This window comes from Macaca thibetana, chromosome 3 (assembly GCF_024542745.1).
Source record: "Macaca thibetana thibetana isolate TM-01 chromosome 3, ASM2454274v1, whole genome shotgun sequence".
NCBI classification, from domain to species: Eukaryota; Metazoa; Chordata; class Mammalia; order Primates; family Cercopithecidae; genus Macaca; species Macaca thibetana.
Genome location: NC_065580.1, coordinates 10,826,917 through 10,853,943, shown reverse-complemented (window position 1 = coordinate 10,853,943; position 27,027 = coordinate 10,826,917). Strand labels below are relative to the sequence as shown.

Below are 27,027 nucleotides of genomic sequence, written 5' to 3'. Positions count from 1 at the left end.
ATGTAAACTAAAGATGAAATTTGTGCTATATTAAAGCTTTTCATGGCAGGGTGCAGTGGCTCACACCTGTAATCCCAGCACTTTGGGAGGCCAAGGCTGGCGGATCATGAGGTCAGGAGATCGAGGCCATCCTGGCTAACACGGTGAAACCCCGTTTCTACTAAAAATACAACAAAAAAATTAGCCGGGCTTGATGGTGGGTGGGCTGTAGTCCCAGCTACTCGGGAGGCTGAGGCAGGAGAATGGCGTGAACTCGGGAGGCGGAGCTTGCAGTAAGCTGAGATCGTGCCACTGCACTCCAGCCTGGGTAACAGAGTGAGACTCCGTCTCAAAAAAAAAAAAAAAAAGAAAGGTTTTCATATAATAGCTTTTTGTTCTTATTAAGTATTAAAAGATATATAAATAATTGGTAAATCAATTTGGATTAAATTTATCCAGATTTCTTTGCCAATTACACTGAAGGGACAGTTATTTGAAGGTACAGTAGAGGTATCCTAGAGTTATGAGGATGGATTTTAGAATAGAATATCTTCTGGATATAAAAATATTTCAAGTTACTTTAGAGTTTACTGGTCCCCTCATGTCCTGATCTGGAAATTTCCAGAGAGGATTGGGAATTCCTCCTAAGCTGACCAGACAGAGTGACATCTTTCTACAGATTCTAGGGTTCTGCCTCTGTCCCACCACACTTCAGAGGTGGCTTTGGAAGACCACCCAGGCCTCCTGACCAGCCCTCTCACATGGCAGCTCCTATGGGTGCTACATAACGCCAGTCTCTCCACATCGCCTTTCCTCCCCGTCGTGGGGATGGTGAGCTCGCTCTGTTGGCACTTCCTGGTACCAGGAGGATTCTTCCTTTTGAAGTTACAACCACCTTCTTGGTAAGAATTCCTTTGCCTTGGGCCCAGATCCTGGATTCCAAGTAACCAAGGGCAGGCTACTACCGGTCACACCCAAAGAGATAGCTCGTCCCTCCGCTGGGACTCAACTTCTGCTTTGGAAACCAGCTGAAGTCCAGGACATAGGCTCCCCAAGACCTCACTAGAGATCTGGTGTCCTTAGACTCTCCCTATTAAACTCCAGCTTATTTACATAGCCAAGGGCATTTTAGGACAATAAAAAGAAAGTAAACATCAGAGGCAGGATTCCCTCAAAGACATTACATTGTACATACATGACAGTATGTCCTGATTTCTTTCATGTGATGCTTGAAAATAAACCAAAGTAATCCACATAGATTACTGCAGGGAAGCCAGAATAGTAACTATTCCTGGGGACAGCTGATGTCAACCAGGAGGGTGTGCAAAGGAACTTTCTGAGTGGTAGAAATATTCTTTATCTTAATGCAAGGAATGATTGCATATTTTACATATGTGTCCAGCTGTGCATTAAGATATGCACATTTTACCGTGTATAAATTACAGTTGAATGGAAAAGTAGAAAAAGAGAAAACCTCCGCTCTGAGAAAATCTTGAATGATAAAAAAGTTAATAAAACACTCAATTTTTCAACTAGACTGAGAGAGACCAGGATTCTAACCTGACTGACCATAGACCAGTCCTTGAACCTCTCCAGCCTTTATCATGTCCACTTGTAAAACAAGAAGGTTGAACAAGACGGTATTTAAGGTCTCGTCTACCATTAACAATTCTGCAAACCTGTCGGAGACCATCAGCATCCAGTGTGCCTTACCACCTCCCAACCTAAGTGAACTCATAGCCAAGCAGCACCTTAACTTTTCATGCCAGAGTTCTCAGTTCTCCTAAAGATGATGTGGGGAGGGATGTGCCACAATAAAACACATCTGCTTCCAATAATTCCAGTCAGCATACATGCTTTCACCAAATGTAGTCAGGAGATCTCCTAACATTATTGCCACCTTGTTGTAAATGCTAATTAAGGAGCCACCAGAATGGCCCATGATACCTCAAACTCAACATATCAAAATTGAAATCCATCATTTTCACCCAGAAGCCCCCTCCTGTGGCTCCCAGTTAGTTAATGTCATGGCCATCTCCTTCATTATTCAAATTAGAAAACTCAACGTCCTATTTAAAGTTTTACTAACCTCCCCATAGGGGATAGACTGTGTATCTTGCTAGAACACTGCATTTTTCATATAAAGAAATGCTATTCTTCCTGTAAGCCATCATACCAGAACAACGCCAAAGAAAGTATCAATTCCAACTAGTCACAAAAGGCAGCTGGAACATAGATGCAAAGATAACAAAATCACCCCCAAGCGTCTCTACCTCCCAGGATGGCTTTGCTAGTTGAAATCCCTGGATTCTGGATTCAGACAGGCTCACAATTTGACTCCCCCACTCCAGTCCCTCTCTCCTGATAACCACCCTCCCTAGTGAGGCCAAATTTCTACAGATCTGGTCCAGTTACTCCTTTCCTTACAGACCACATGATTCCCCCTGTGCCTTATAAGACAAAGTACAAGCCCAAGCTTGGTAAGTGATTTATGGCTTAACTTAATTTTTAAAGTTTTTTTCCCCCCACTCCATACAAGCTTTGCCCCTCACCCACCAACACCATGTGCCAGAACTTCAGCTATGTCCAGCTACTGATATTCCCTGGATACCACTACAGTTTCCTAAGACTGACTGTGTCTCTGCCTGTTCCGTAATTGCTTCCCCTTCATTGAAATCCTGCCCACACAAAATATTTTTTATCATTTTTGCATCTTGATTTATAATATAAAACATAAATAAGACAGAAGTCTTCATTTCCCTAAAACTGCCAACATTTTTACAAGACAATTCATTAGGTGCATTGCCTGGAAAGTAGCAGGCATCCTCATTAGTCAGCATCTTCACATAGCATTTGTCTGAATGGAGTAGTCTATGATTACTCCAAAGACATGCTGAAGTTTCATTAAAATTTTTTGATTTTATCTTCTGTCTTCTATCTCACTCTCTTGGATTCTAATGTTTTCTTTTCTTTTTTTTTTTTTTTTTTTTTTTTTTTTTTTTTTTTTTTTTGAGACGGAGTCTCGCTCTGTTGCCCAGGCTGGAGTGCAGTGGCGCGATCTCAGCTCACCACAACCTCTGCCTCCCAGGTTCAAGCAATTCTCCTGCCTCAGCCACCCAAGTAGTTAGGACTACAGGCACAGGCTCACGACACCACGTCTGGCTAATTTCTGTATTTTTATTAGAGACGGGGTTTCACTATGTTGGCCAGGATGATCTCAAACTCCTGAACTCATGATGTGCCCGCCTTGGCCTACCAAAGTGCTGGGATTACAGGCATAAGCCACTGTGCCCTGCCAATGATTTCCATGTTATTTACTCTCTGTGGTAGTTCATGAAACCTTTCCCTTCTAATAGATGGCATATTAAAGTGTCAAAAAACAGCTAGAATTGGCTTGCCTATGACCGCCTGTAAGACAACAGGCCCTCTAAGAGAAGAAATCAAAGAAGCTTGAATTCACACATTCTGAGACAGATGGAAGAAAGACTATGCTATTATTGCATGATAATGAACACACGAATTAATGAGAAAAGCAGAAATACATATGAAAAGTTTAAATTATAATATGGTTAGAGACTTTCCATCTGCCATTCTAGGAGCTAACAGTATCTCCATAGGTTTGATATTTTTATAAAAACAAATGCTTTAAGAAAAGAGTTAACAGTCAGTCAGTGTGTGTTGCTAATGCTGGAGAACTGATTCAACTAAGGATGACACTTGGGACCAATTAATTCAAAGCTGGCTTTTCCTATATATATTTAAAAAAAAAAGTAGATACAATAAATCAGGGGGTAGAGCTTCATTTAAATATAGTGAGGGACGGCCGGGCGCGGTGGCTCAAGCCTGTAATCCCAGCACTTTGGGAGGCCGAGAGACGGGCGGATCACGAGGTCAGGAGATCGAGACCATCCTGGCTAACACGGTGGGTCTCTACTAAAAATACAAAAAACTAGCCGGGCGAGGTGGCTGGCGCCTGTAGTCCCAGCTACTCGGGAGGCTGAGGCAGGAGAATGGCGTGAACCCGGGAGGCGGAGCTTGCATTGAGCTGAATCCGGCCACTGCACTCCAGCCTGGGCGACAGAGCGAACTCAAAAAAAAAAAAAAAAAAAAAAAAAATATATAATATATATATATAGTGAGGGACTGGGATAGATTACTTAAAAAATCTCAGAACCAAAGGATGTCTCAAAAGGCCAAAGACAACTACAAGTAAAACAAGTGCTAGGTTTCTATAAGCTATCAAACACTGAAATTAAAACCATATAAGAAAACACTGGCCAATTGGATGTCAACTGGAAAATTTATACAAAGTTTGTTAATTTGTACTTGTATCCCCTCAATCTATACAAATTTTGCAACAAGAAATAAAAACAGTTTGTTATAAATGAAAATTTTCAGGGAGTTGTCTTTCTCAAGATGAATTTTGCTGAAATTACAAGACAATTTTTAATAGCAATCAAGTAGGAACCTTGAGAAGAAATGGGGAAACATAAAGACTTACATGAAATCTTATACAGGAGTAGGGTCATAGTAAAAATACATCTTCTTTAAGAAAAAAAAGGACATTTCTATTTCTTTCGCATTGCTGTTTTACCTTTAATTTTTTAATTTTTTTTTTAGTTTAGGTACTTCTCAATTTACAAGGGGATTGTGTTCTAGAAGTTTCTGATCTAGTCATTCAGAACCTGAAATGTATTTTAATGTACACACTGCATTGTACATAGCACTCACATTCCGTAGCTAACCATAAAGAGATCTGCTGTTGCTGTAGTTGAGTGTTGATTCAAGCTACACAGGACAGGCTGAGGTCGTAAGAGAGTTAGGAACTTTATGTAATCTTCTTTAAAAATAAGATAGTTGCTAAACTCAATAAAACCCCAGGTTTCTGCAGCCATATGACAGTCTAATATGCATGCTATGGATATTATGGTGGCTCACGCCTGTAGTCCAACACTTTGGAAGACCGAAGTGGGCAGATCGCCTGAGGCCAGGAGATTGAGACCAGCTTGTCCAACATGGTGAAACCCTGTCTCTACTAAAAATACAAAAATTAGCCAGGTGTGGTGGCAGGTGCCTGTAATCTCAGCTACTCAGGAGGCTGAGGCAGGAGAATCGCTTGAACCAGGGAGGCAGAGGTTGCAGTGAGCTGAGATCGCACCACTGCACTCCTGCCTAGGCAACAGAATGAGAATCTGTCTTAAATAAAATAACAATAATAACATGCATGCTATGCTCTAGTCCATGAAGACCTTCCACACAGTGATTTAGAGATTCAGACTCCTTTTCTTTGGTTTCACCATCTTCTAGAGCCCGAGAAGTCTAGTTGGCAAAGAGAGAAAGGGAGGATGGAGAAGCATTCTGTCTTCTTGACCATGCTGAACCAGAGTGAACACGTTCCTCTGCCCTCCTCCCTTTGGTAAGAGCTAGTCACATGTCTCCACCTGGATGCACAGGGACCGGGAAGGCAGCTACTGGCTGGATAGCAGCTTTGCAGGGGTGATGATGAAAAGGGGAAAGAAACTTTCCGTGAACAATTAGTGGTCTGTCTCACAAGTACTATGACACCAAAAAGGAGTCAACTTTAAAGACACCAAGGTGGGTTTCCAGGAGATGCAACATTTGATTTGCATTGAAGGATGACAAGCAAAAATGAAATAAGGGCATTTTTCTGGAGAGAAAACAGCATAGGCAAATGCAGGTGGGGGAGGAAGACCATGCAACATGGAAGCAATTGAAAGGAGTAAAGCCGAAGCCCAAGGAGCACTTCAAAGATACCTCTCTCTAGAGAAATAACCCACCGCCTATCTGTTAAGAGCTTGACAAATGAAAGCTGGCTGGACCTCAGGCCTTGTCGGAAATTACTCATTTTGCTTGCCTTTGCGGATGGTGTTAAAATGATCAAATTTGGTTTTCTGCATCTCTGAGTTTGATTCCTCTGATGAGAACTGATGCGAATGCCAAATGACTTTTTATGAAGAGTGGTTGATATTTAGTATTCTACAGAGTCTTTCTGGGTAAGTGCAACCAGAGCCAATGAATAATAGAAGCAGTGTATATCTGTCAAGTGTAATTATAACACTGAATTATACTCATCCTGCATTCTGGTTCCTGTATACATCAGTTTAAACATCAGAACATGCTGGCACTTCAGACCTGTGAGGATTTTACTTTGAAAAATAGCATGCCCTTGTTTTTTGCCATTTTTAACAGGAAAAAAGAACTTACATCTTGTTCAAAATTATGTTATGGTAAAGTTTGACCACTCTCTTTTTAAAAAACATCTTCTCAAGTTTCTAAAAACAGGTAAGAAATAAGGAGGAATATTTCAATCTAGTTTTAAATGCCCTCTAATTTTCTGCATTTAAGTAAAATCTTATTCTCCACATTTTGATAAACTGATCTTTCTGATTAAATAGTTGTTACAGAATAGAGTTGCTTATAAAGTCACCAATCTTTGCCAGAGAAAGTGGAAATTATCAGATTGTAACTTTAAAATTATACAAGTATTGTTTATTGTTGAATGATTTAAAAATTCAGAGCAGCAAAAAGGACAAAACAAAAATTCAGCTATAATCCCACATTCTAATATATTTAAATTATCATTTTGGTGTCTATATTTCTAAACATTTTTCTATGCATTTATATATACTTTTTTTTATAAAAATGAGATCATATGGCACATACTGTTTTGTAACCTACTTTTTTATGTAAAAATATTTTAAGAACACATTTTCATGTCATTTTTCTTAAGATTCCATAACAATATATTTTTCTTCAACTGAGAGCAAGGACCATATCAGAATCTCCAAAAGGGCATGTGTAGTTTGAAAAATTGTAATTTTGTGTTTAGAAAGAAAACCCCAAAATAGCTATTGTTTTGGTAATATAATTACAGAATATAAAGCATGGAAATGTCCTATTGGCTGGTCGGATGTTTATCTGGGATCTTCTGAGGTTTGATATTACCATTAGCCTCCTACATGGGGCAGAATTAGATTACTCTGTCAACAAATGGGAGCACAGATTTTGAAAGATTGTGAAATACAGTGCCTCAACTGCCAAGCGTTCCATTTAACCCACAGTCCCTTGCTGATGGGCTTAACTTTTAAAAGATAAATTTCCACACGTTCTGATCCACTGGCTTCTTGTTACTCATTCTCAATCATAACATATGATAGCATACTATCTATTTTAAGTATGTGGTACGCAATTGCTTTTTATCACATACTCACATATCACAGCCTCAAGCTGCAGGGCAGCTCAAATGATGAAAATGGAAGACAGGCTGGGTGCAGCGGCTCATGCCTGTAATCCCAGCACTTTGGGAGGCTGAGGCAGGTGGATCACCTGAGGTCAGGAGCTCCAGAAAAGCCTGGTCAACATGGTGAAACCCTGTCTCTACTAAAATTTCAAGAAATAGCTGGGTGTGGTGGCGGGTACCTGTAATCCCAGCTACTCAGGAGGCTGAGGCAGGAGAATAGTTTGAACCTGGGGAGCGGAGGTTGCAGTGAGCCGAGATAGTGCCACTGCACTCTAGCCTGGGCGACAGAGCGAGAAGAAGAGAAGAGAGGAGAGGGGAGGGGGGAGGGGAAGGATAGAGACGGAAGAAGGGAGGGAGGGAGAGAGGGAAGGAGGAAGGAAGGAAGGAAGGAAGGAAGGAAGGAAGGAAGGAAGGAAGGAAGGAAGGAAGGAAGGAAGGAAGGAAGGAAAGAAGGAAGGAAACCACATTGGGAAGAGAGGAAGGAAGGAAGGAAGCAAGGAAGGAAGGAAGGAAGGAAGGAAAGAAGGAAGGAAACCACATTGGGAAGAGAGGGAGGAAGGAAGGAAGGAAGGAAGAAAGGAAGGAAGGAAGGAAGGAAGGAAGGAAGGAAGGAAGGAAAAGAAGGAAGGAAACCACATTGGGAAGAGAGGGAGGAAGGAAGGAAGGAAGGAAGGAAGGAAGGAAGGAAGGAAGGAAGGAAGGAAGGAAGGAAGGAAGGAAGGAAGGAAGGAAGGAAAGAAGGAAGGAAACCACATTGGGAAGAGAGGAAGGAAGGAAAGAAGGAAGGGAGGGAGGGAGGGAGGGAAACAAACCACACTGGGAAGTCCAAGCAAGGATGTGCTGAGCAGGTCATATGGTTTGGATGTTTGTCCCTCCAAATTTCATGTTGAAATGTGACTCCCGATGTTGGAGGTGGGACCTAGTATACAGTGTTTGAGTCATGAGGGTGGATCCCTCATGAATGGCTTGGTGCCCCTCCCATGGTAATGAGTTCGTGTGAGATCTGGTTGTTTAAAAGAGCTTGACACCTCCTCCTCCTCTCCCTCGCTTCCTCTTGTGCTGTGTGATGTGCTGCTGCTCCTTTACCTTCCATCATGAGCATAAGCTTCCGAGGCCCTCACTAGAAGTCGATGCCAGCACTGTGCTTCTCATATAGCCTGCAGAGCCATGAGTCAAATAAACCTATTTTCTTTATAAATTACCCAGCCTTAAGTATTTCTTTAGAGCAATGCAAAATGGACTAGTACAGCGGGACAGTACTGCTAACCCATGACCCTATCCCCAAAGCTGTTTCCATTCATTCACTTTGTTGAGAGTATGTCAAACCATCCCGGGGTGGAGGCCGGAGATGAGCTTCACCCCATCTGCAACTGTTCTCTCAATGGAGCTACTCTATAGAAAAATCATGTTCCCTTAGTTCACTAAATCATGACAAAAGTAAATGTACTTGTTTGAACAGTGTACAAAGTAGTCCTAAAAGGGTTCTCATGCATTTTATATGCCCAGTCTTTAGGGAGGCAAAATTTTTTTTATGCAATCTATACAAGAAAGTTATATTTTCAGCTGTTATCCAAAACAAGGGAAGCGTACTCTGTGAAAAATTATTATTATCGTTTAACAATATCCATTTCCAGAGGAATGCTTTGCTTAAGTAGAAGTTGGTGGACACACCATAAGAGATGCTGTGAAGTGATTTCTGTCATTTTTCATACATGGAAACACATGAACTCAAGGGTCTACTCACTCTTTTACAACTTTAAAGGAGCGCTTATCCTAGGATACTTTCAAATCTGAGATTCTGAGACCCTGTATTTTTAATATTCAACCCTTAGGTTCCTCATTTCTAATATCCATTACTAAGTAGATGATAAAGAACAAATTAATCAGAGCTTCAGAAAAACTAATAAAATAATTTAAATTGGTTATGAATCTCTTGTGATGATTCTAAGGCAAAAGGCACTTTTACAGAAGTCTTTCACACTTTAAGAAAGCTTGCTATATAGAAAGAAAGTGTTTCGGTTGGGCACAGTGGCTTACACCTGTAATCCCAGCACTTTGGGAAGCTGAGGCGAGTGGATCACCTGAGGTCAGGAGTTCGAGACCAGCCTGGCCAACATGGCAGACCCCCGCATCTACTAAAAATACAAAAGAATTGGCCAGATGTGGTGGCATGTGCCTGTGGTCCCAGCTACTCAGGAGGTTGAGGCAGGAGAATCATTTAAACCTGGGAGGTGGAGGTTACAGTGAGCTGAGATCACACCATTGCATTCCAGCCTGGGCAACACAGCAAAACTCTGTCTCAAAAACAAAAAAAAAGAAAGAAAGTGGTTCTGCTTTCCTCTCAAATGTCTCTCCATTCCCATTTAAAGTCTCCATTGATCCGCAGCATAATTTTACTTTTTTTCTCCACTATTTGTCTAATACTGCAAATGCACTGTAGTTGAAGAGAATCTGGTGTTGTAGTGGAAAGCAGAATCAATCTCTTCTTATACTCTGAGCCTATAGCATGTAGTATATATGTCCTCATTTGGCACTTTTTAATTTTCATTACAGAGATCTTCTCTGAAGTCATATCAAGGCGATATTGAAAGGATTTGATAGAAAGGAAACAATTTGTGGCAAAACAGAGAGAGAAAAATAGTACCTGTGATATAACCTACAGGCAGAGTCAAAACTCAGTCCACAGAAACCAGAAAACAGACGCCCCCTTGGCTGCTTTCCTTCTGATAGATTTATCTAAAGCTCTCACTAGCAGGCATGCTCCTTCCAAAGCCATAGCCTTTCATCCTCAGATTTCATCTTTGGTTTTTCCTCATTATCGGTGTCCCAATCAGGATAGCCGTCCATAGCACAGTTATTTAGATGGCACAATTAATTGACTGACTTGTATGTTGTCTCCTTGTAAGCTGCAGCTTGGTCCGAGTTGACACTTGTCAGCTTTTCCCCCAATTCATGTTGTTTCGGCCTGCAGTTGCATTACCTCCTTTGGATGTCAAATTCTCCTTTCTCCTTCAACTCTCCAAAGCCATGTATTTTGATGAACCGGCTCTCTCTGACGTCACCTGAAACCAACTTAATATATCACCCCTAGTCTTCTACCAAAGCACATTTCCTCAAGTGAGTTTTCTCATTTTGCCACACAACCTGAATATGGTCAGAAGAAACATTTCTTTGAAGTCCATCCCCTCCTCCATCTGCTCTCCTCTCCATCTCTGTGGGATCCTTAGGTATGAGTTTCAGGGTTTCTCTAAAGCAGCTTCTGGGTTTCCCTTTATTACAACACTCTATCTCCAGAGTCACCATCTGGGACCTTCATCTGTTCTTCCAAACTGGCCTCTGTCTGCCCAATGCACCGATGTGCTCTTTCCAAACAAGAGGGTGTTTAAAGCCCAGCTGCAAGTCCTACATGGGGTACAGGGGATTGTTGCCAGCCACGTATCATTTTGGAACTATTTTTGCCTTCTTTCTTTTTAAATCGTATCAGTCTATTAATATTCAAGGCGTTATTCTCCAAAGGTGGTTAAATGCATAGAAAAACCTAAAATTAGAAGGGCTTTGCATTTTAAAGACAGCTTTCTGTTTTTGCATGACCAATGGTATCTCCCTTTCGCTTCCTTTTCTCTGTGGATGTCTTTGTTTGTGAAGTTATTTTTTAACCATAATAAAAAGCTTAAAGGCCAAAATACATAAAGAGACACACTTCTTATACTCAAGAGGTTATCGAGATACCAGAGATTTTAAAATGAGTTCGTAACATTGATTCCTAAGCTCCAGGCATTTCCTTGAAGAATTTCCAAAAGACTTAAATTTTTCTTGCCAATGTTCATTTTCAGATGTGTTTAACACCAAGTTTTCTGGTGTGAATATGCATATATGACTCTAAAAATCTCTACATTCAGAAACTAAAACTATACTAAAAGAAAAATAGGTCATTTTTTATTTCCTTCATAATATGAAAGGCAATACAGTAGTTAGGAAAACGAAAGCTCTTTATCTGGTCATTACTGGATTTTAATGTCTCTCAGCCTCAGTTTCCTGATTAAGCAGTGAGGGTGGGCTCAGAGGTTGAAGTCTCTTCACTGAAGCCTTTAGGTCTTAATATTATTTGGATTCAATCACATACTTCTTCTTTTTGAGACCGAGTCTCACTCTGTTGCCCAGGCTGCAGTGCAATGGCGCGATCTCGGCTTACTGCAACCTCTGCCTCCTGGGTTCAAGCGATTCTCCTGCCTCAGCCTCCTGAGTAGCTGGGATCACAGGCACCCTCCACCATGCCCATGCCCGGCTAATTTTTTGTATTTTTAGTAGAAATGGGGTTTCACTATGTTGGCCAGGCTGGTCTTGAACTCCTGACCTCGTGATCCACCCGCCTCAGCCTCCCAAAGTGCTGGGATTGCAGGCACGAGCCATCGCGCTCAGCCTCAATCACATACTTCTAAGCTGATATGATTGTTTCTGTTTTTGTGGAGTTAGAACCAGCTGCAAATTTAGAGAGACCACATTCCCCATAAGATTGCATATGCTTCTGACACCAATTACAAGTTCAGAAGTTCCCCAAACCACCCCCAAGTTTGATAGTTCTGTAGAACGACTCACAGAATTCACTGAAGGCTGCTATACTCATGCTGCATTATGGGTAAAGAATGCAGATGAAAAATCAGACAGGCGTAGAAGCACAGACAGCAGAGTCCAGGCAGAGTACCAGATGCTGAGTTTATAGTCAGCCTCTCTCTGTAGATTCAGCAGCACATTTCTTTCCTGGAACAGGTGTGTAACAATTTGCATGGGGTATTGCCAATGAGGGAAGCTTCCCTGAGCCTCCATGTTCAGAGTCTTTACTGAGACTACGTTACATGGGAACGATTGATTGCCTACATGGCTGACCTCAGTTTCCAGCCCCTGAGAAGGCTGGAGAATATAAGCCAAAGCTCCACACCCTTCATCACATTGTTGGTCAGTCTGGCATGGTAAGGCCCCATCTTTTTCTTTTTGTTTTTTTGAGACAGAGTTTCACTCTTGTTACCCAGTCTGGAGTGCAATGGCACAATTTCGGCTCACCACAACCTCCACCTCCCGGGTTCAAGCAATTCTCTTGCCTCAGCCTCCCAAGTAGCTGGGATTACAGGCACCTGCCACCATGCCCAGCTAATTTTGTATTTTTAGTAGAGATGGCGTTTCTCCATGTTGGTCAGGCTGGTCTCGAACTCCTGACCTCAGGCGATCCACTCACCTCAGCATCCCAAAGTGCTGGGATTACAGGGATGAGCCACCACGCCCAGCCCGGGCCCCATGTTAAATGCTGTCTGGTGTGGCCCTACCCCTAAAACACAGTGTTAGACTATCTGAAATAACCCAAGGCTCCCAGGCAAATGAAGACATGCTTACCAGGCAGGCAGGACATCCCAAGGGCTTAGATATTACCTTCCCAAAGCCAAGGGCAAGGGCCAGACCTCTTGAGGGCAAGGCTAAATTCTCTATTACACAGTTTTGAAAAATCCCTCTGTTGAGGACAAGAAAGCAAACATTCCTAGGACTTACTACTAGAAGGAAACCTGAAAATCCTAGTGATTTTTAAAGTAAGATTCCAGGACCACTTGCATCAGAATCACTTGGCATTAACAAAATGCAGATTCCAGAGCCCCACCCCAAACCTACTGAATCAGATTCTCTGTAACAGAAGCATTGGAATATGCATTTTAAGCATTTTCCTCTAGCAGTTTTTTATGTAGGCCAAAAGTTGAGAAATGTAATTAAGATCCAAGGTCCTTGTTCCTACAAGTAGAGTGAAACTAGCTTGCAATAAAGCAAAGGGAGAAAATTCTGCTTCTTATTCCACTGCTGAGTTTATCTTGGGCAAGCCATTATTCCTCAAACATCATACGTTTGAAAATAACATTTAGCTACATTTGTTTTAAACAGGCATAACTAATGTAGCATGCTCTTAGACTGAGAAAATATACATTGAGTTACTTTGTGCTCTTGGGAAAGATGCTTATGGAATACAAGATGGCACTCCATCTAGTTCAGCTGGCCTTGGGAAAATGAGTGGATTTCTCTTTTCAGAGTATCTATGTAATCATTGTTGCCCTCCTAGGCAGGAGTGTTTCTATTCATTCTTTCATTCATTCACAAATTGGCATCCACTGTGTGGCAGGCAATGTTCTCGGTGCTGAGGAAAGAACAATGAACAAAACAAAAACTGCTTCTGCCTTCGTGAGGCCAGGACCACATATCTATTATTCCAGATAGTGATACATGCCATGCAGATTTTTTAAAAATCAGGATAAAGGAGAAGGGGCAGCTGAGAGAGGAGTTTGTTATTTAACAAAGAACGTTTAAGGATGGAGTTTCTAATAGGATGACTTGTGAGCGGAGAAGTCAAGGCTCAGCCAGAGTTATTTGGGCAAAGAGAACAGCAAGTTTTAAGGCCCTGGGGCAGGAGCAGTTTCAAATGTTGTGAAGGAGAAAGTCCTATGCGGTGGAATTAGAGGAAGACTAAGAGGAGTGGAAATAGATATGGGGAGTATAGACATCTCTTCCAAGGAATTTGGAAACAAAAGGGTGCATAGAAATGAAATGGTAACTTTTGAGATAGATAAGGTCAAAAGAAAGGTTTTATAGTCCCAGTGGTTGTTAAGAGTAGAGACGTGTCAACGTGTGTGTGTGGGGGGGGGTGGGGAACAACCCAGTTATAGAGAGAGGGCAGAATTGTCAGAGTGGTGTCCTTGAGGCAGTAGGAAGGATGGCATCCCATGTACATCCCATGTGCAGCAGTTGGTCTTGAATTAGGAACACAGACGAATTCTTTACTTCTTTCTCCTTCTCATCTCTCTAATACCCATGGGGACCTTATTTTCAGCCTTCCTGCCTCTTATGACCCTTTCATGTTAAATAAATTCTTTTATCATCTGATGTACAGTCAGTATTTCATTCAGAAAAACAATACAGGAAACAAAAAAGATATTCATAACACTGCTTACCATAGAGTGAGGCTGAAATATCTGTTCTACCAATTACCAGTTTTGTTGTATGAGTCAAACGAGATTTATTGTACAGAAGATCTCCCTGGAGGCTGCCACCCCTCGAACCTTATTTTAGAATGGAATAAACAAATCATTATCCAAACTAAACAGTGTTAGCTGGTCTGCCCATCATGCTCACGCCGTGTAACTTTCCTTCTCTTTTCTCTCATTCTGTTCTGTATTGAATGAATGACCAAATGTTTTCTGCTACTTCAACTGAAACTGTGGTCTAATATCTAAATGCTCCCTCACCTGCTCAGAAAACTTAAAGCCAAAAAAAAAAAAAAAACAAAAACAAAAAAAAACAAAAACAAAAACCTGGTATTGGTCAGTTGTTAAAGTTATCACTCAATATATTAAGCCTGGAGTGATTTGTTGAGTTAGAATGAGAGCAAATACTGCCACCTGCTGGAATTAAACTTGGAAGGGGAAGCGTGAACATGCCAAGGGCTCTCCGTGGTTTTGTCCCAATCATTAGTTTAAGCCTTTCAGATGAAGTCATGAGCTTGCTTTATTCAATAGTAACTTCTTCCACCTATATTATTTTCTGACGGCAATATTCCACCTTGTGTATTTCTCTTTTAGTATTTCTCTTTTCTCCCTGTAATGATTCAGTATCTAAAATTACGATTAAGACCAGCTGTATTTCATTTTGTTTCTCTTACAATCTCTTGAAAAATTATAGAATGTTGCAATTTGAAAGAATCTTAGAGGTTCTCCGTAGTTTCAGACACATTTTGGACACAGGAACTTTTGGGAAACTATGCATATAATCCTCCCTTTGGACCTCAAACCGAGGCCTGAAGAGTGAAAAGCGAAAAGACCAAACAGCTAAGGCTCTCTATCAGTTAAGATGCTTTCAGCTACAATAAAAATGCCTTGAGCAATAACCTAAGAGCATATCTCAAGTAAGAAATCCTAAGGTAGGTGGCTCGGGGATTAATTTAAAAGTTGAACAGACCAGGTGTGGTGGCTCATGCCTGTAATCCCAGCACATTGGGAGTCTGAGGTGGGCGGATAGCTTGAACCCACGATTTCGAGATGAGCCTGGGCAACATGGCAAAACCCCATCTCTACAAAACATACAAAAATTAGCTAGGCATGGTGGTGTGCACCTGTAGTCTCAGCTTCTTGGGAGGCTGAGGTGGGAGAATCATCTGAGCCCAGGAGGTCAAGGCTGCAGTCAGCTGTGATTACACTGCTGCACTTCAGCCTGGGTGATGGAGCAAGACCCTGTCTCAAAAAATAAAAATAAAAATAAAAAAATTTTAAAAGTTGAACAATGTCAGCCATGACCCAGGTTCATCCACTGTCCTCTCTGTCCTCTGTATCTCTGATATTTGTGAGACAGCTCCAGCAACATTAAGAACCACAGCTTCCCCCCCAATATAAAGGGGCAGAAAAGGGACTGTCTTTTCCTTATATCTCACTGAAAGACTCCACCCATGTCTCATTGGCTAGAAGGGAATTATGTGTCTCATCTGAAGTAGGTAGCTGGTAAGGAGCCTGGAATTGCCATATTTGCCTCCGTTAACTCCAGATCCACCCTGTGGGCCTGGGGTAGGGCTGTCCTTATGCAAAGCACAAGACTCTGGAAACACAGAGATTCCAGGGCAAAATCAGGTTAGCTCACAAAGAAAAAAGGGAGAGTGACTAATTATTGGGAGAAAAATCTCCGTGGGTCTCTTCCAATTTTGCCTGCCTTCTGAGCAAGAAGTATTGACAGCTTTGTTTGTTTATACCTTCTTTAAGGATGTGTGTATAGTAACAGCCTTGGAAGATACAGATAGTGCCTTCCTCTGGGACAGAGGGTAGGTTTATTTCATGGCCAGAGTAATAAATATAATGTCACTCTCCGGGGCAGAAATCGAGCAAGTTTGCTAGTAGCTACTATAAAAGATTGGGGTGTCCTAAGTCCAGGGTCCCTCAACTGTGAAGCAAACTTATTGCATGTGCAGCATCCACCTGGGATGCCCTGCACTCCCCCTCAAGGGGAAGCAATGTGAACAGGAAGCTCAGGCTGCCTGCTGTGTTGTAAGTAAAGAAGTCCTTTGTCTCTGACCCAGGATTTTCATATCTTCTGCCAGCATCATCAAACTATGGCCATGTTAAACTATGGTTCTGCCAGCATCATCAAACCATGGCTAACTTGTTAGCCTGCAAGTGGGGTGAAGTCTCAGACCTTTCCCAGTTCTTGATACTCATGGCAAGGCAACCATTCATGTTCAGCACCATGTTCTTTCCAATGAGCCAGGCTATATGCATCCAATTCTCAAATACTTATTTCTGGAAATGAGAATTTGTTCAGTATATAAGAAATTCCTTTTCCACAGGCAGAAACAGGGCAACACTTCGGTCTCCAACTGGAGACACACATTAAGTGAGGACAGTGTCATTGGCTCAAGTGTCTTTTATCCTGTCTCCCTTTTATTTGCTCGCTGACTCTCTCTATAATTATCTCTTTTAAAATGTCAGTTGCTCTCACCCAGAAGACCAAGAGCAATCAGCCACAAACTGAACTCAGAAGCTTTTAAAACCCACTGGCCGTCTGACTGGGGGATGGGGTTTCTCAAAGGCTTCCCGCAGCAATGTCAGGGAAGCTGACGTTGAGTGACTGAGAAAACGGAGCCCTTTCCTTGGCTCTCACAGTGGGTCTTACAGACCCTTCCTGAGGAAGCAACAGAAGGGGTGTGGAATGTGCTGACTTCATACATATTTCTCCAGCAGAGCCTGAATGGAGGCTCTTTGGGAAGAAAGTTGCTCTTAGAGGCCTTTGGCCTTGAGTCCCTCTTACTGCATCCTGTTAGGGTGAGAGGCTCTGAGCTACATTGTCCTGGCAACTTTCTTCCCTTCTCCAGAATAAAGTATTGATGTTAAGATGACGGTGAAGAAATAGGGGATCTATTGGGACAAGCAAAAAGTATGGATATTTTCTAGTGATTTCTGGCACTCAGAGTTTCTCCAAATAGTGAGAGTTTGAAGACCTGGACACGAATTCATCATAGCAGTAGGGGAATAGCAGAGGAAATTAGAGCAGCATTTATCCCTACGAGTCAAACCTTAGGGTTAAACTCCATTTATCCCTAAATTCTATTTCCTTGATGGTAGCTGATGCCTTTAAAATGAAACAATCTTTCCTACTTAGCCCAGGAACCCTCGTTCTCTTGCTATTCTGACAACTTACATTTAAAAAATGGTCCTGCTAAAATACAGCGTTATGAGAACAGAACAGATTTAATCTGAAACCAAGGCAACTTTTTCCTCATCTGCTGTATCAGAACTACAGAGAAAGATCACACAGCCTGTGGGTCACATTATTGTCTTCCTGCATTCTGATCCTACTTCCATGGAAACCTTGATGGAGGTCACTGGCCTGCAAGTTAAATCCAGTCCCAATGACCCCTGGAGGCAGGGGCTTCTAATTTAGATGAGATATTTTTCTGAACTGTGTGTCGAATCACCACAGGTGTTAAAATGAAAGTTCTCTCGCTAACGACATGAAGGTTCAAAATTCCTTGGTACAATTAGGTTGATTAAATTGAGCTCTGTGTCTAATATCCCTGTAGCTCAATAAAGTTAATGCAGCTTTCCATGGGGCCCAACACAGAGGCAAGGAACAGTCTAGGTCCTGAGAGAATCTGGCCCACTGTGGTTTTTAAATTAGAAGTTTGATTGCTTGTGACACCGTCTCAAAATGGTACCAGCCAAAAGAAGCTGAATTTTCCATTAGCCCAGGAGAAAAAAATGACAGATATTTAATTAAACTGCTTAGAGATTAGGTGGAAGGCTTATTGATGGATAGAGGGGCTGAATATCTTTATAAGCAAAGTTAGGAAATTCACTGGTGTGCCACATCTTTAATGCTGAAAAGAATTCACCCAGCCTAAGGGAGCTGAAAACGTGTGTTCTGCTTCAGCCTGAAGCTGCCTCTCCTGTCAATCACAAGAAAAAATATACATTTTAAAAGCTTGTTTATAAAGCACTAGGTGGTCACTAAGGAACTTAACATAAAACATAAAATGTGAAATAAGAAAGCTACTTATAGCTAAAGTTAATAAAGCAACCACCCAATCCATTTGCCAGTGGTTGAGAGGTGACTTATTGCAGAGGAAGGTTGATTTGGAGGTATCTCTTAAAAAAAGAATAATTTGTGGTCAGTGCTAGAGGGTAGGTTACGAGAAGGAGCCTACATCCCAGATGGGGAATAACCAAGGTTTGCAACAGATGATATATGACAGGGATTATTCTCCAGAAATATTGTGCTACCTTTTGGGTAGCCACAGGTGGTCGTAAAATGTAGGTCACCCTCATTATACCAATAATTCAAAGGTCCCCAACTTTCAATAGAGTATAAAGATCAATGAAATCAAGTTTCATAAATTCCCCCAAAGCATTAGCTCTCAACTCTAGCTAGGTGTTAACATTTCTTGGGGAGTTTTTTTAAAATACCAGTGCCAACTCTGGACCAACTGAGTCAAAATCTCTGGACACAGGTGTTTCAAGAGATCTCCAGGTAACTATGAGTCACTTACCAAGGAGCTACTTACTGAAAAGATAAATCGTATGTGGAGTTAGAAGATACCAAGCTCTGAAATCTGACAAACCTTGGTTCAGTTCCTAATTCACCTTGGTTCAATTCCTGATTCCACTAACTTACTGAATCTAAGACACTCAACATGCGCTAACTTCTCCAGACTTCAGTATCCTTATCTGGAGAGGGTCAATGATGGTCACATCTTGGAAGGCTTCTGAGATTAAATGAGGAAATAAATGTATACCTGGCACATAGACCCCCAAAACACCCTCGGTTATTCGTGGTTAATGATTGACGTTTTATCCTTCTTCCATTGATTTTGCCATTGACCTTTATAGGACGTGACAGGTTTAGATGATTTTTCCTCTCCCTGCTTTGTTTGTCGTCTAGAATTTACTGTTATTTGGTATCTGGGAGAAAAATACTCATGTCTTTCATGCTTTCTGCTCCTCCAGCTGCCACAGAAGTGTCCTTTTCATTTGATGTGGGAAATGGGCCGGTAGAGATTATAGTGAGGTCACCAACCCCTCTCAACGATGACCAGTGGCACCGGGTCACTGCAGAGAGGAACGTCAAGCAGGCCAGCCTACAGGTGGACCGGCTGCCCCAGCAGATCCGCAAGGCCCCAACAGAAGGCCACACCCGCCTGGAACTCTACAGCCAGTTATTTGTTGGTAAGTAATGGAAAGGTAATCATGGCTTCCTTGTGTTGATTTTTAAGAGTCTACACAATGCAAAAAAAAAAAAAAATCAGCTTTTGCAAGGTTTTATATAGAGATGCTTCCAAAAGTAAGTGTGCTGGCCTCTTGTAATCTGCTTCAAGACAGAATGGAATAAGGAAGAAGGTTCAGGAGACCTAGATCTTGTTCCACTTCCACTCTTGGGAGCTCACTGTCCTCAGCTATAAAATCAGAGTGCAGGCTGAGACATCTCTCAGGTCTCTCTAATATCTGCAATTTTAGGTTTATGGTTTTAGAAGTGTATAAAGTTATTTGATCATTTGGGGCACTTGTAACTGTGTAGAAGGAAGGAAGGAAGGAAGGAAGGAAGGAAGGAAGGAAGGAAGGAAGGAAGGAAGGAAGGAAGGAAGGAAGGAAGGAAGGGAGGGAGGGAGGGAGGGAGGGAGGGAGGGAGGGAGGGAGGGAATAGGCTCTCAAAGTTCAGATTTTTTTTGAAGTGATAAATATAAAGCCATTCCTTTCTTGCCTATTCTCAAGGTTCTAGGCAGAGAAAGATTTAGACTTTTCCTGACATAGGAAAAAAGAGCAGTACAAAGACGAAATTTAAACAGAGCAAAAAGTTGAACTACCTATGCAAGAAGTGGATCCAGCCACCCAGTCTAATCTTTTTCACCTGTCTTTTTGCTATTGACATTTCTCAGATGAACCTAAAATTCCTTCAAATTCATACCTGTTTCCTATAGCTAGTTGAATTTTAAATTTTGTTTTTGAGAATATTCATATGTTAGGAAATTAGCAACTTTTCCTCTGTTGAATGAAAAAAAGAAGTGAGTTTGAAGGACTTCGTGGATGCCTCATCTTAGACCCCTCTCTGGGTTTCTGGGAGCTAATTGATCAGTGCAGTCAACTGCAAAAGTCTCAGACAGAGCAAGACAAGAATGTGAGCTGGTTGCTGTTCATATTCGTAACACCTGCCACTTCAGCTCCACCCTACAGTAGAGCCTCACTGAGAGCCAGTTAATTTTAACAAGGGGCAGAGTCCCCACAGTGTCTTTCATGACTGTGTTGGGATGTTTGAAGAGCGGTAGAATGTCATTAAAGGAAAGGTAAAATTAGATCTCCATTCATTTTGTATGATGTCGGGAAACTACAAAACAAAGGTGTGAGTCAATGAGCTTTGAAAGTGAGACTGACTTTTAACAACCACGTCAGCTGGGGCTATGAAAGAGTCATAGATTTAGAAATAAAGTATTTCCTAATTACAACTGCAAACCAGCCCTTTCCAAATCCTTCCCTCAAGTTATAGATCACAAAATTACACATTATTTTTTAATTAGCTAAATATCAGGTCCATTGATCCCTGCTGAGCACAGTGAAGAAATTTCACTTCATCAACATGTGTTGCCCGGGTTACCTAGGACAAGTTTCTTCCTAAATACTGTTAATTCTGAACATACTGGATAGATTCTATGTGGTTTTAATCGTAAAAGGTGACCCTACTTGACTCAATTTCTCGTTTTTTTGACCCTGCCCCTGGATATAGAAGTCCAACTTTAGTTTTGTTCCTTTCTGTCAACTAACTGTGGCTGTGTGGAAGAATTTTGAAGACCTAGTAAGGCTGTAAAATGAAGAGATGGAAGAGTATTTATTATGGTCTTGGAAGGAACATCAATTCACTTAAAGGTGACCCAAGAGTAACTTAAGAAAAGAGCAAGGGCCTGAGGTCGGAACTCTACAGAACCATGAAATTTAAGGGAAAGACAGAAAAAGAGTATCTCAGGAAGAATGAAGAGGAATAGAAAGAATGAAGCAAGGAAAATTAGGAGAGGGTAATGTCACAGGAGGAGGAGAATTTTATTAAAAAGGTAATGACAAATAATATCAAGCACCATGAGTAAAATAAGGCTAGAAGCGTGTGTGTGTGTGTGTGTGTGTGTGTGTGTGTGTGTGTGTGTGTGTGTGTGTGTGTGTGTGTGTTGAGACACAGTCTCACCCTGTAGGCTAGGCTGGAGTGCAATGGCATGATCTCAGCTCACGACTCACTGCAACCTCCGCCTTCCAGGTTCAGGTGATTCTCCTGCTTCAGCCTCCTGAGCAGCTGGGACTACAGGTGCCGAGCACTACGCCCAGCTAATTTTTGTGTTTTTAGTAGAGAAGGGGTTTCACCATGTTGGCCAGGCTGGTCTCAAACTCCTGGCCTCAGGTGATCCACCCACCTCAGCCTCCCAAAGTGCTGGGATTACAGGCTTGAACCACCATGCCTAGCCTGTGTTTTTTTAAATTTAGTAGTCGTGAAACCACTGGTGACTGCAGAAACGGAAATTTCAGAATAGTGGGCTGATGTGATGAGTCAGCATTTCTTTTGACTAGAAAACAGTAAGTCTCCAGTCTCAGTTTCTAATTCCTGTCACCTTAAAGGAGGGCATAAGGCACATCTCTCAGATATGAGCTACGTGAGCCAATTTGTGAAATATTGTTCAGCAATAGAAGTCTACCCCAGGGGAAGTGAGAGGGGTTGTTACAAAAGCAAAAAAAAAAAAAAAAAAGGATGACCACCTGGCTCACGCCTATAATCCCAGCACTTTGGGAGGCCAAGGCGGGCGGATCACGAGTTCAGGAGTTCGAGACCAGCCTGGCCAACGTGGTGATACCCCGTATCTATTAAAAAATGCAAAAATTAGCTGGGCGTAGTCTTACATGCCTATAATCATAGCTACTCAGGAGGCTGAGGCAGGAGAATTGCTTGAACCCAGGAGGCGGAGCTTGCAGTGAGCCGAGATTGTGCCACTGCACTCCAGCCTGGGCAACAGAGCAAGACTCCGTCTCAGAAAAGAAAAAAAAAAAATTTAGGCACTTGGGTGTTAGTCTCAGTTCACCTCTAATATAAAAGCATTTTCTTGACCAAGTATTACCATCTTCCCTCTTTGAGTATCTTCTACTTTTATGTTTGTTTGTTTGTTTGTTTGTTTTACATAGAGTCTTGTTGTGTTGCCCAGGCTAGAGTACAGTGGCATGATCGTGGCTTACTGCAGCCTCAACCTCCCAGGCTCAAGGGATCCTCCCACCTCAGTCCCCAAGTAGCTGGGACTATAGGCTCATGCCATCATGCCTGGCATGAGGTCTCCCTATGTTGCCCAGGCTGATCTCAAACTCCTAGGCTCAAGTGATCCCTCCACCTCAGCCTCCTAAAGGGCTGGGATTACAGGCATGAGCCACCATGCCTGGCCTCTTCTAATATTAGACATTTTTGATTATGTACTTGGTAATGATGGAACCATACCACGATTGCCAAGTGGTCAGCCTTCCCACAATGGTGTATGGTTAACAATATGGTCTTTGACTACCACCTCTGCCTCTTGCCAACTGAGAAAACACTGACAAATTGCTTAATATTTTGGCATTAAATAGGAATACAGCTCCCACACCACAGTATTAAATGAGATATTCCATGCTAAGCACTCAGGAGAGTGCCTCACCTAGGGTCCATAATGATTGTCTTTATTATTAGTAATAGCAGTAGTATTAGTATTTGAGACAGGGTCTTGCTCTTTCGCCCAGGCTGGAATACAGTGGCGTGATCTCAGCTCACTGCAACCTCTGCCTCCCAGGTTCAAGTGATTCTCCTCTCTCAGCCTCCTGAGTAGCTGGGATTACAGGTGTGTGCCACCATGACTGGCTAATTTTGGTATTTTTAGTACAGAAAGGGTTTCACCATATTGGCCAGGCTGGTCTTGAAACCCTGACCTCAAGTGATCTGCCTGCCTCAGCCTCTCAAAGTGAGCCACCATGCCCAGCAGGTCCATACTCATTAAATGTGAGTTTTTTTCCTTTACTATCCTTTACCTTTTACTCCCTTTACTTTCTTCTTCCTCCATGTAATATTTACCCTTCTCTTAGAGAAGCCTCTTTCAATGGGCTCATTACTTCTTTCTTGAAATATTGACCTGAAATGTGATCACTTCCATTCACCAACACTACAGGAAAGCTCACATGCAGAGATGTCCCTCAATATTCAAAATTATTCCGCTAGTCCTCTGCTTACCTGCAGAGGCCACAGGGCAGCAAACTAAGGCCCAGGGATTTTTTCACAGTCAGCCAAGGAAGCAAGAGTTCATCTGAAAACATCACACCGGCATCCCTGCAACAGCTGAGATGTGTGACGGAGTGACCCAAGAGCTGCATCTAGGTTCTAGAAGGAAGGGCTTTGATACAACTTAAAGCTGAAACAGACTGAAAATAGTTCTTGACTTTGCACACAGAGCTCTACAGAAGGCCACCTTCCACCCACTTACCTGTGTTAATGTAATCGCCCGAAGGGTTTTTCTTGCCCGCTGCATGGGTAAACCCAATTTACTGAGACAATGTTATTGCAGTAAATAAAGCGTTTAATTAACACAAGGCCAGCCAAGCAGAAGGACTGGAGTTATTACTCAACTCAGCCTCTCTGAGGACTCAGAGGCTAGGGGTTTTAAGGACAATTTGGTGCGCAGGGGTCTAGGGAATGGGTGTTGCTGATTGATTGGGGATGAAACCATAGGCGTGTGGAAAATTGTCCTCACATGCTACGCCTGCCTCTGGGTGACGGCCACAGAACTGGTTAAGTTCTGAATCCCAAGTCTGGATGGAGTCAGGTGGCTTCCAGAATGCAAAAATCTGAAAAAAAAAAAATCTCAAAAGACCAATCTTAAGTTCTACAATAGTGATGTTATCTATAAAAGCACCTGAGGAAGCCACACATCTTGTGACCTCTGGCCACATGACTCCTGAGCATTAAGGGATTCTAGAAACTACACCTACATTTTAACAGTGTTCAGGCCTCTCCCATAATTCTAATCTCATGGTCTTTCTTTGGTTTTACAAAGTCTGTTTCAATCTTCCAGCCGGGAGGGAACCAGTTTTAGGGAGGGACAATTATCATCCTTGCTTTAAAGCTAAACTCTAAACCAAATACCTCCCATGGTTAGTTTAGCCTGACCTATGCCCAGGAAGGAGCACGGATAGCCAGGCTGTGAGGCTAGAAGCAGGATGGAGTCAGCCATGCTAGACTTTTCTTGCTGTGTGATCTTTGCAAAGGTGGTGTCATTAGCGAGGCCAAGCTCACATGTCCTTTTGCAAAGTAACTGAAAAAAAACACAAAGAAGACACAGTTCACCTCACTGTACATCTAAAATATAATTAGAGGCTGTCATCCCAAAAGGGTTAACACAGGTCTTTCGGAAGTTGTAAGAATCTAGAGATTATCCTGGTTTAATCAAAAAGTAACAAATACATTTAAAAACTAAGAGACACAGAAAGAAAAAAAGCACTTGCTGGTATTTGTATGAAAAGTGCAGGAAATTTTTCTCATTTTTTGATCCAAAATGAGTGACCAGCATATGATGAGCTCCCTGGATGGCCCAGCAGAAGCACTTAAGCCACATGGTGATCTGAAGCCTCAGCCAACCCAGGTGTTTGGACCTGAGCTGTCCATGGGCCAGATTTTTCTTAGGAGGTGGAGAAAGCAAACAAGCTCATGGTCATTGTCTAAGCATGAACAATGCCAGGCTGGATTGAGCAAAGCCCTCTTTGGCAGAGACATACAAGGAGTTTGGAGTCCTTTCAGCTGATAGCAGTGGCAGGACTGGGAGGAGGCAAGGTATCTGCTAGGCCCCCAGCCTGGGAGCCTGGCTGCCAGCCCAGGGCATGGCCAGGAGCTGGCAAGCAAACACCACTGCGGGGAGGCGAGCAGGCTGTTCAGGTCAGGGAGCTAGGATAAGGTTAGCATGCAGCAAGCTAGACACTAGCCAGAGCATGCAACTGCTCTTGGCAGTCATTAAGGGAGTAGATCAGAGTTAGAAGGTCTGGAGGCCACTCCAGACAGCTTCAGGAAGAAGTCAAGCTCCTAAGTGGCTCCCTGACAGAGGCTGGGTCGTCTTAACTCATGACAAATGTCCCTGCTCCATTTACTTGCCTCTGGCCTCTTCTGAAATCTCTCTAGAGGTTAAAGGGAACCATCTCTTTTGTGCCGTCCAAAAAGGAGTTGAAAAATCACCCTCAGTGCTTCAAGCTCTTTTGCACTGGGCAGAAAGCCTGACTGAGACTCAGTGGAAGGCATGCGGTCTTCAGGAGGTCTCAGAGGCTACCTGAGAGCGGGGGAGCCCGCAGCCTCCTCTTCCTCTGACGGTTTGTCTATCGGGAGACTTTTTTCTCCTGGGTGGCAACCTGAGTTTATGGAAGAGTTGAGGTTTATTAAATGGATGTGTAAGCAACCACAGACTGAAATGTTATAACTATTCTCTGAGTCCAACCTCCCCAAACTCTAAAATACAGCGTGTTTGGTCAGCTGCTCCTCATACGCTCTGTATTCCAAAGTCACAAATGGATCATTCCAGTGCCATCTGAAATGCAATATCGTTGAGAGAGCAAAGAGAAAATCAGCATTTGTGTGTAAAAGAGAAAAATGGAATTCTAATAATGAAATGCACCCAAATCTATGTATGAATAAAATGGTTATTTCTCATGTCTAAAAATATTGGTAACAAACAATGTACAACTCAGGCTGGGCACGGTGGCTCACGCCTGTAATTTCAGCACTTTAGAATGCTAAGTCAGGCAGATCACCTGAGGTCAGGAGTTTGAGACCAGTCTGACCAACATGGTGAAACTCCTTCTTTACTAAAAATACAAAAATTACTCAGGTGTGCTGGTGGGCACCTGTAATCCCAGCTACTTGGGAAGCTAGGTGGGAGAATTGCTTGAACCCAGAAGGCGGAGGTCACAGTGAACCAAGATCACGCCACTGCACTCCAGCCTGGTTGACAGAGTGAGACCACATCTCAAAAAAAAAAAAAAAATGTACAACTCAAATTGCAGGAATTATAACCTAGAGAATGTATGCCTGCCCCTGTTTCCTGCAAACCTGCCTCAAGAGCAACCACATGAATGCTGACTGGGACATCCCGGTGAACCCCAAGGCCAAGTGCTTCCCATGCTTCCCCTCAATGAATCCACACAAGTCTATAACGTAGATAACATTGCTAATTCTTGTTTTATTCTCACATTAAAGATTAGTTGACTCACCCAAGTTCATGCACTTAAGAAGAGACAGAGATGGGATTTGGTCCCAGACAGTCTGACTCCAGAGACTCAGCACTTTAATCATTCCTCTTGTCAAAGCAAAAATTGCACTGGACAAAGTTGAACAGGCAAGGAAGATCTTCATTCAGGGCTGTTGTGACAGGATAGAGAAGCCAGAATGCAGCTGAGCTCACCTCCACTTCAGCTAAGGGCAGGAGAATTTTGTTTCTTTATTTTGATTTTTTTTTTTTTTTAATTTCACTGAAATACAATGGGAACGTTTTTAAGAGCTGGGATGGGAGGGATCATAGGGCGTCTGTGTTTGCTAATTGGCTCTACCCAAAGGAAAAGTAAACTTGCTCAGATCTTCATGATGAGAGGTAATTTTACAGCTTGGAGCCAGGCATCCTGTGAAGTTAGGCTCCCACCCTTCCGTGGCTTCTGGGAGATGGAGTGCTATCTTCCAAGTTTTTGAAAAAGCCATTCCTGGTTGTA

General features: G+C 42.4%; 1 protein-coding gene across 1 annotated transcript in view; it reads left to right on the top strand.

Annotated features, from left to right (window-relative positions):
• The window catches only part of CNTNAP2 (contactin associated protein 2), a 2,243,420-nt gene that overhangs the window by 1,953,956 nt on the left and 262,437 nt on the right, over positions 1-27,027 (top strand). Inside the window, exon 17 of the mRNA XM_050786136.1 lies at positions 19,252-19,470. Within this exon, the coding sequence (XP_050642093.1) occupies positions 19,252-19,470 (219 nt within the window). The remainder of the gene's footprint in view (positions 1-19,251; positions 19,471-27,027) is intronic.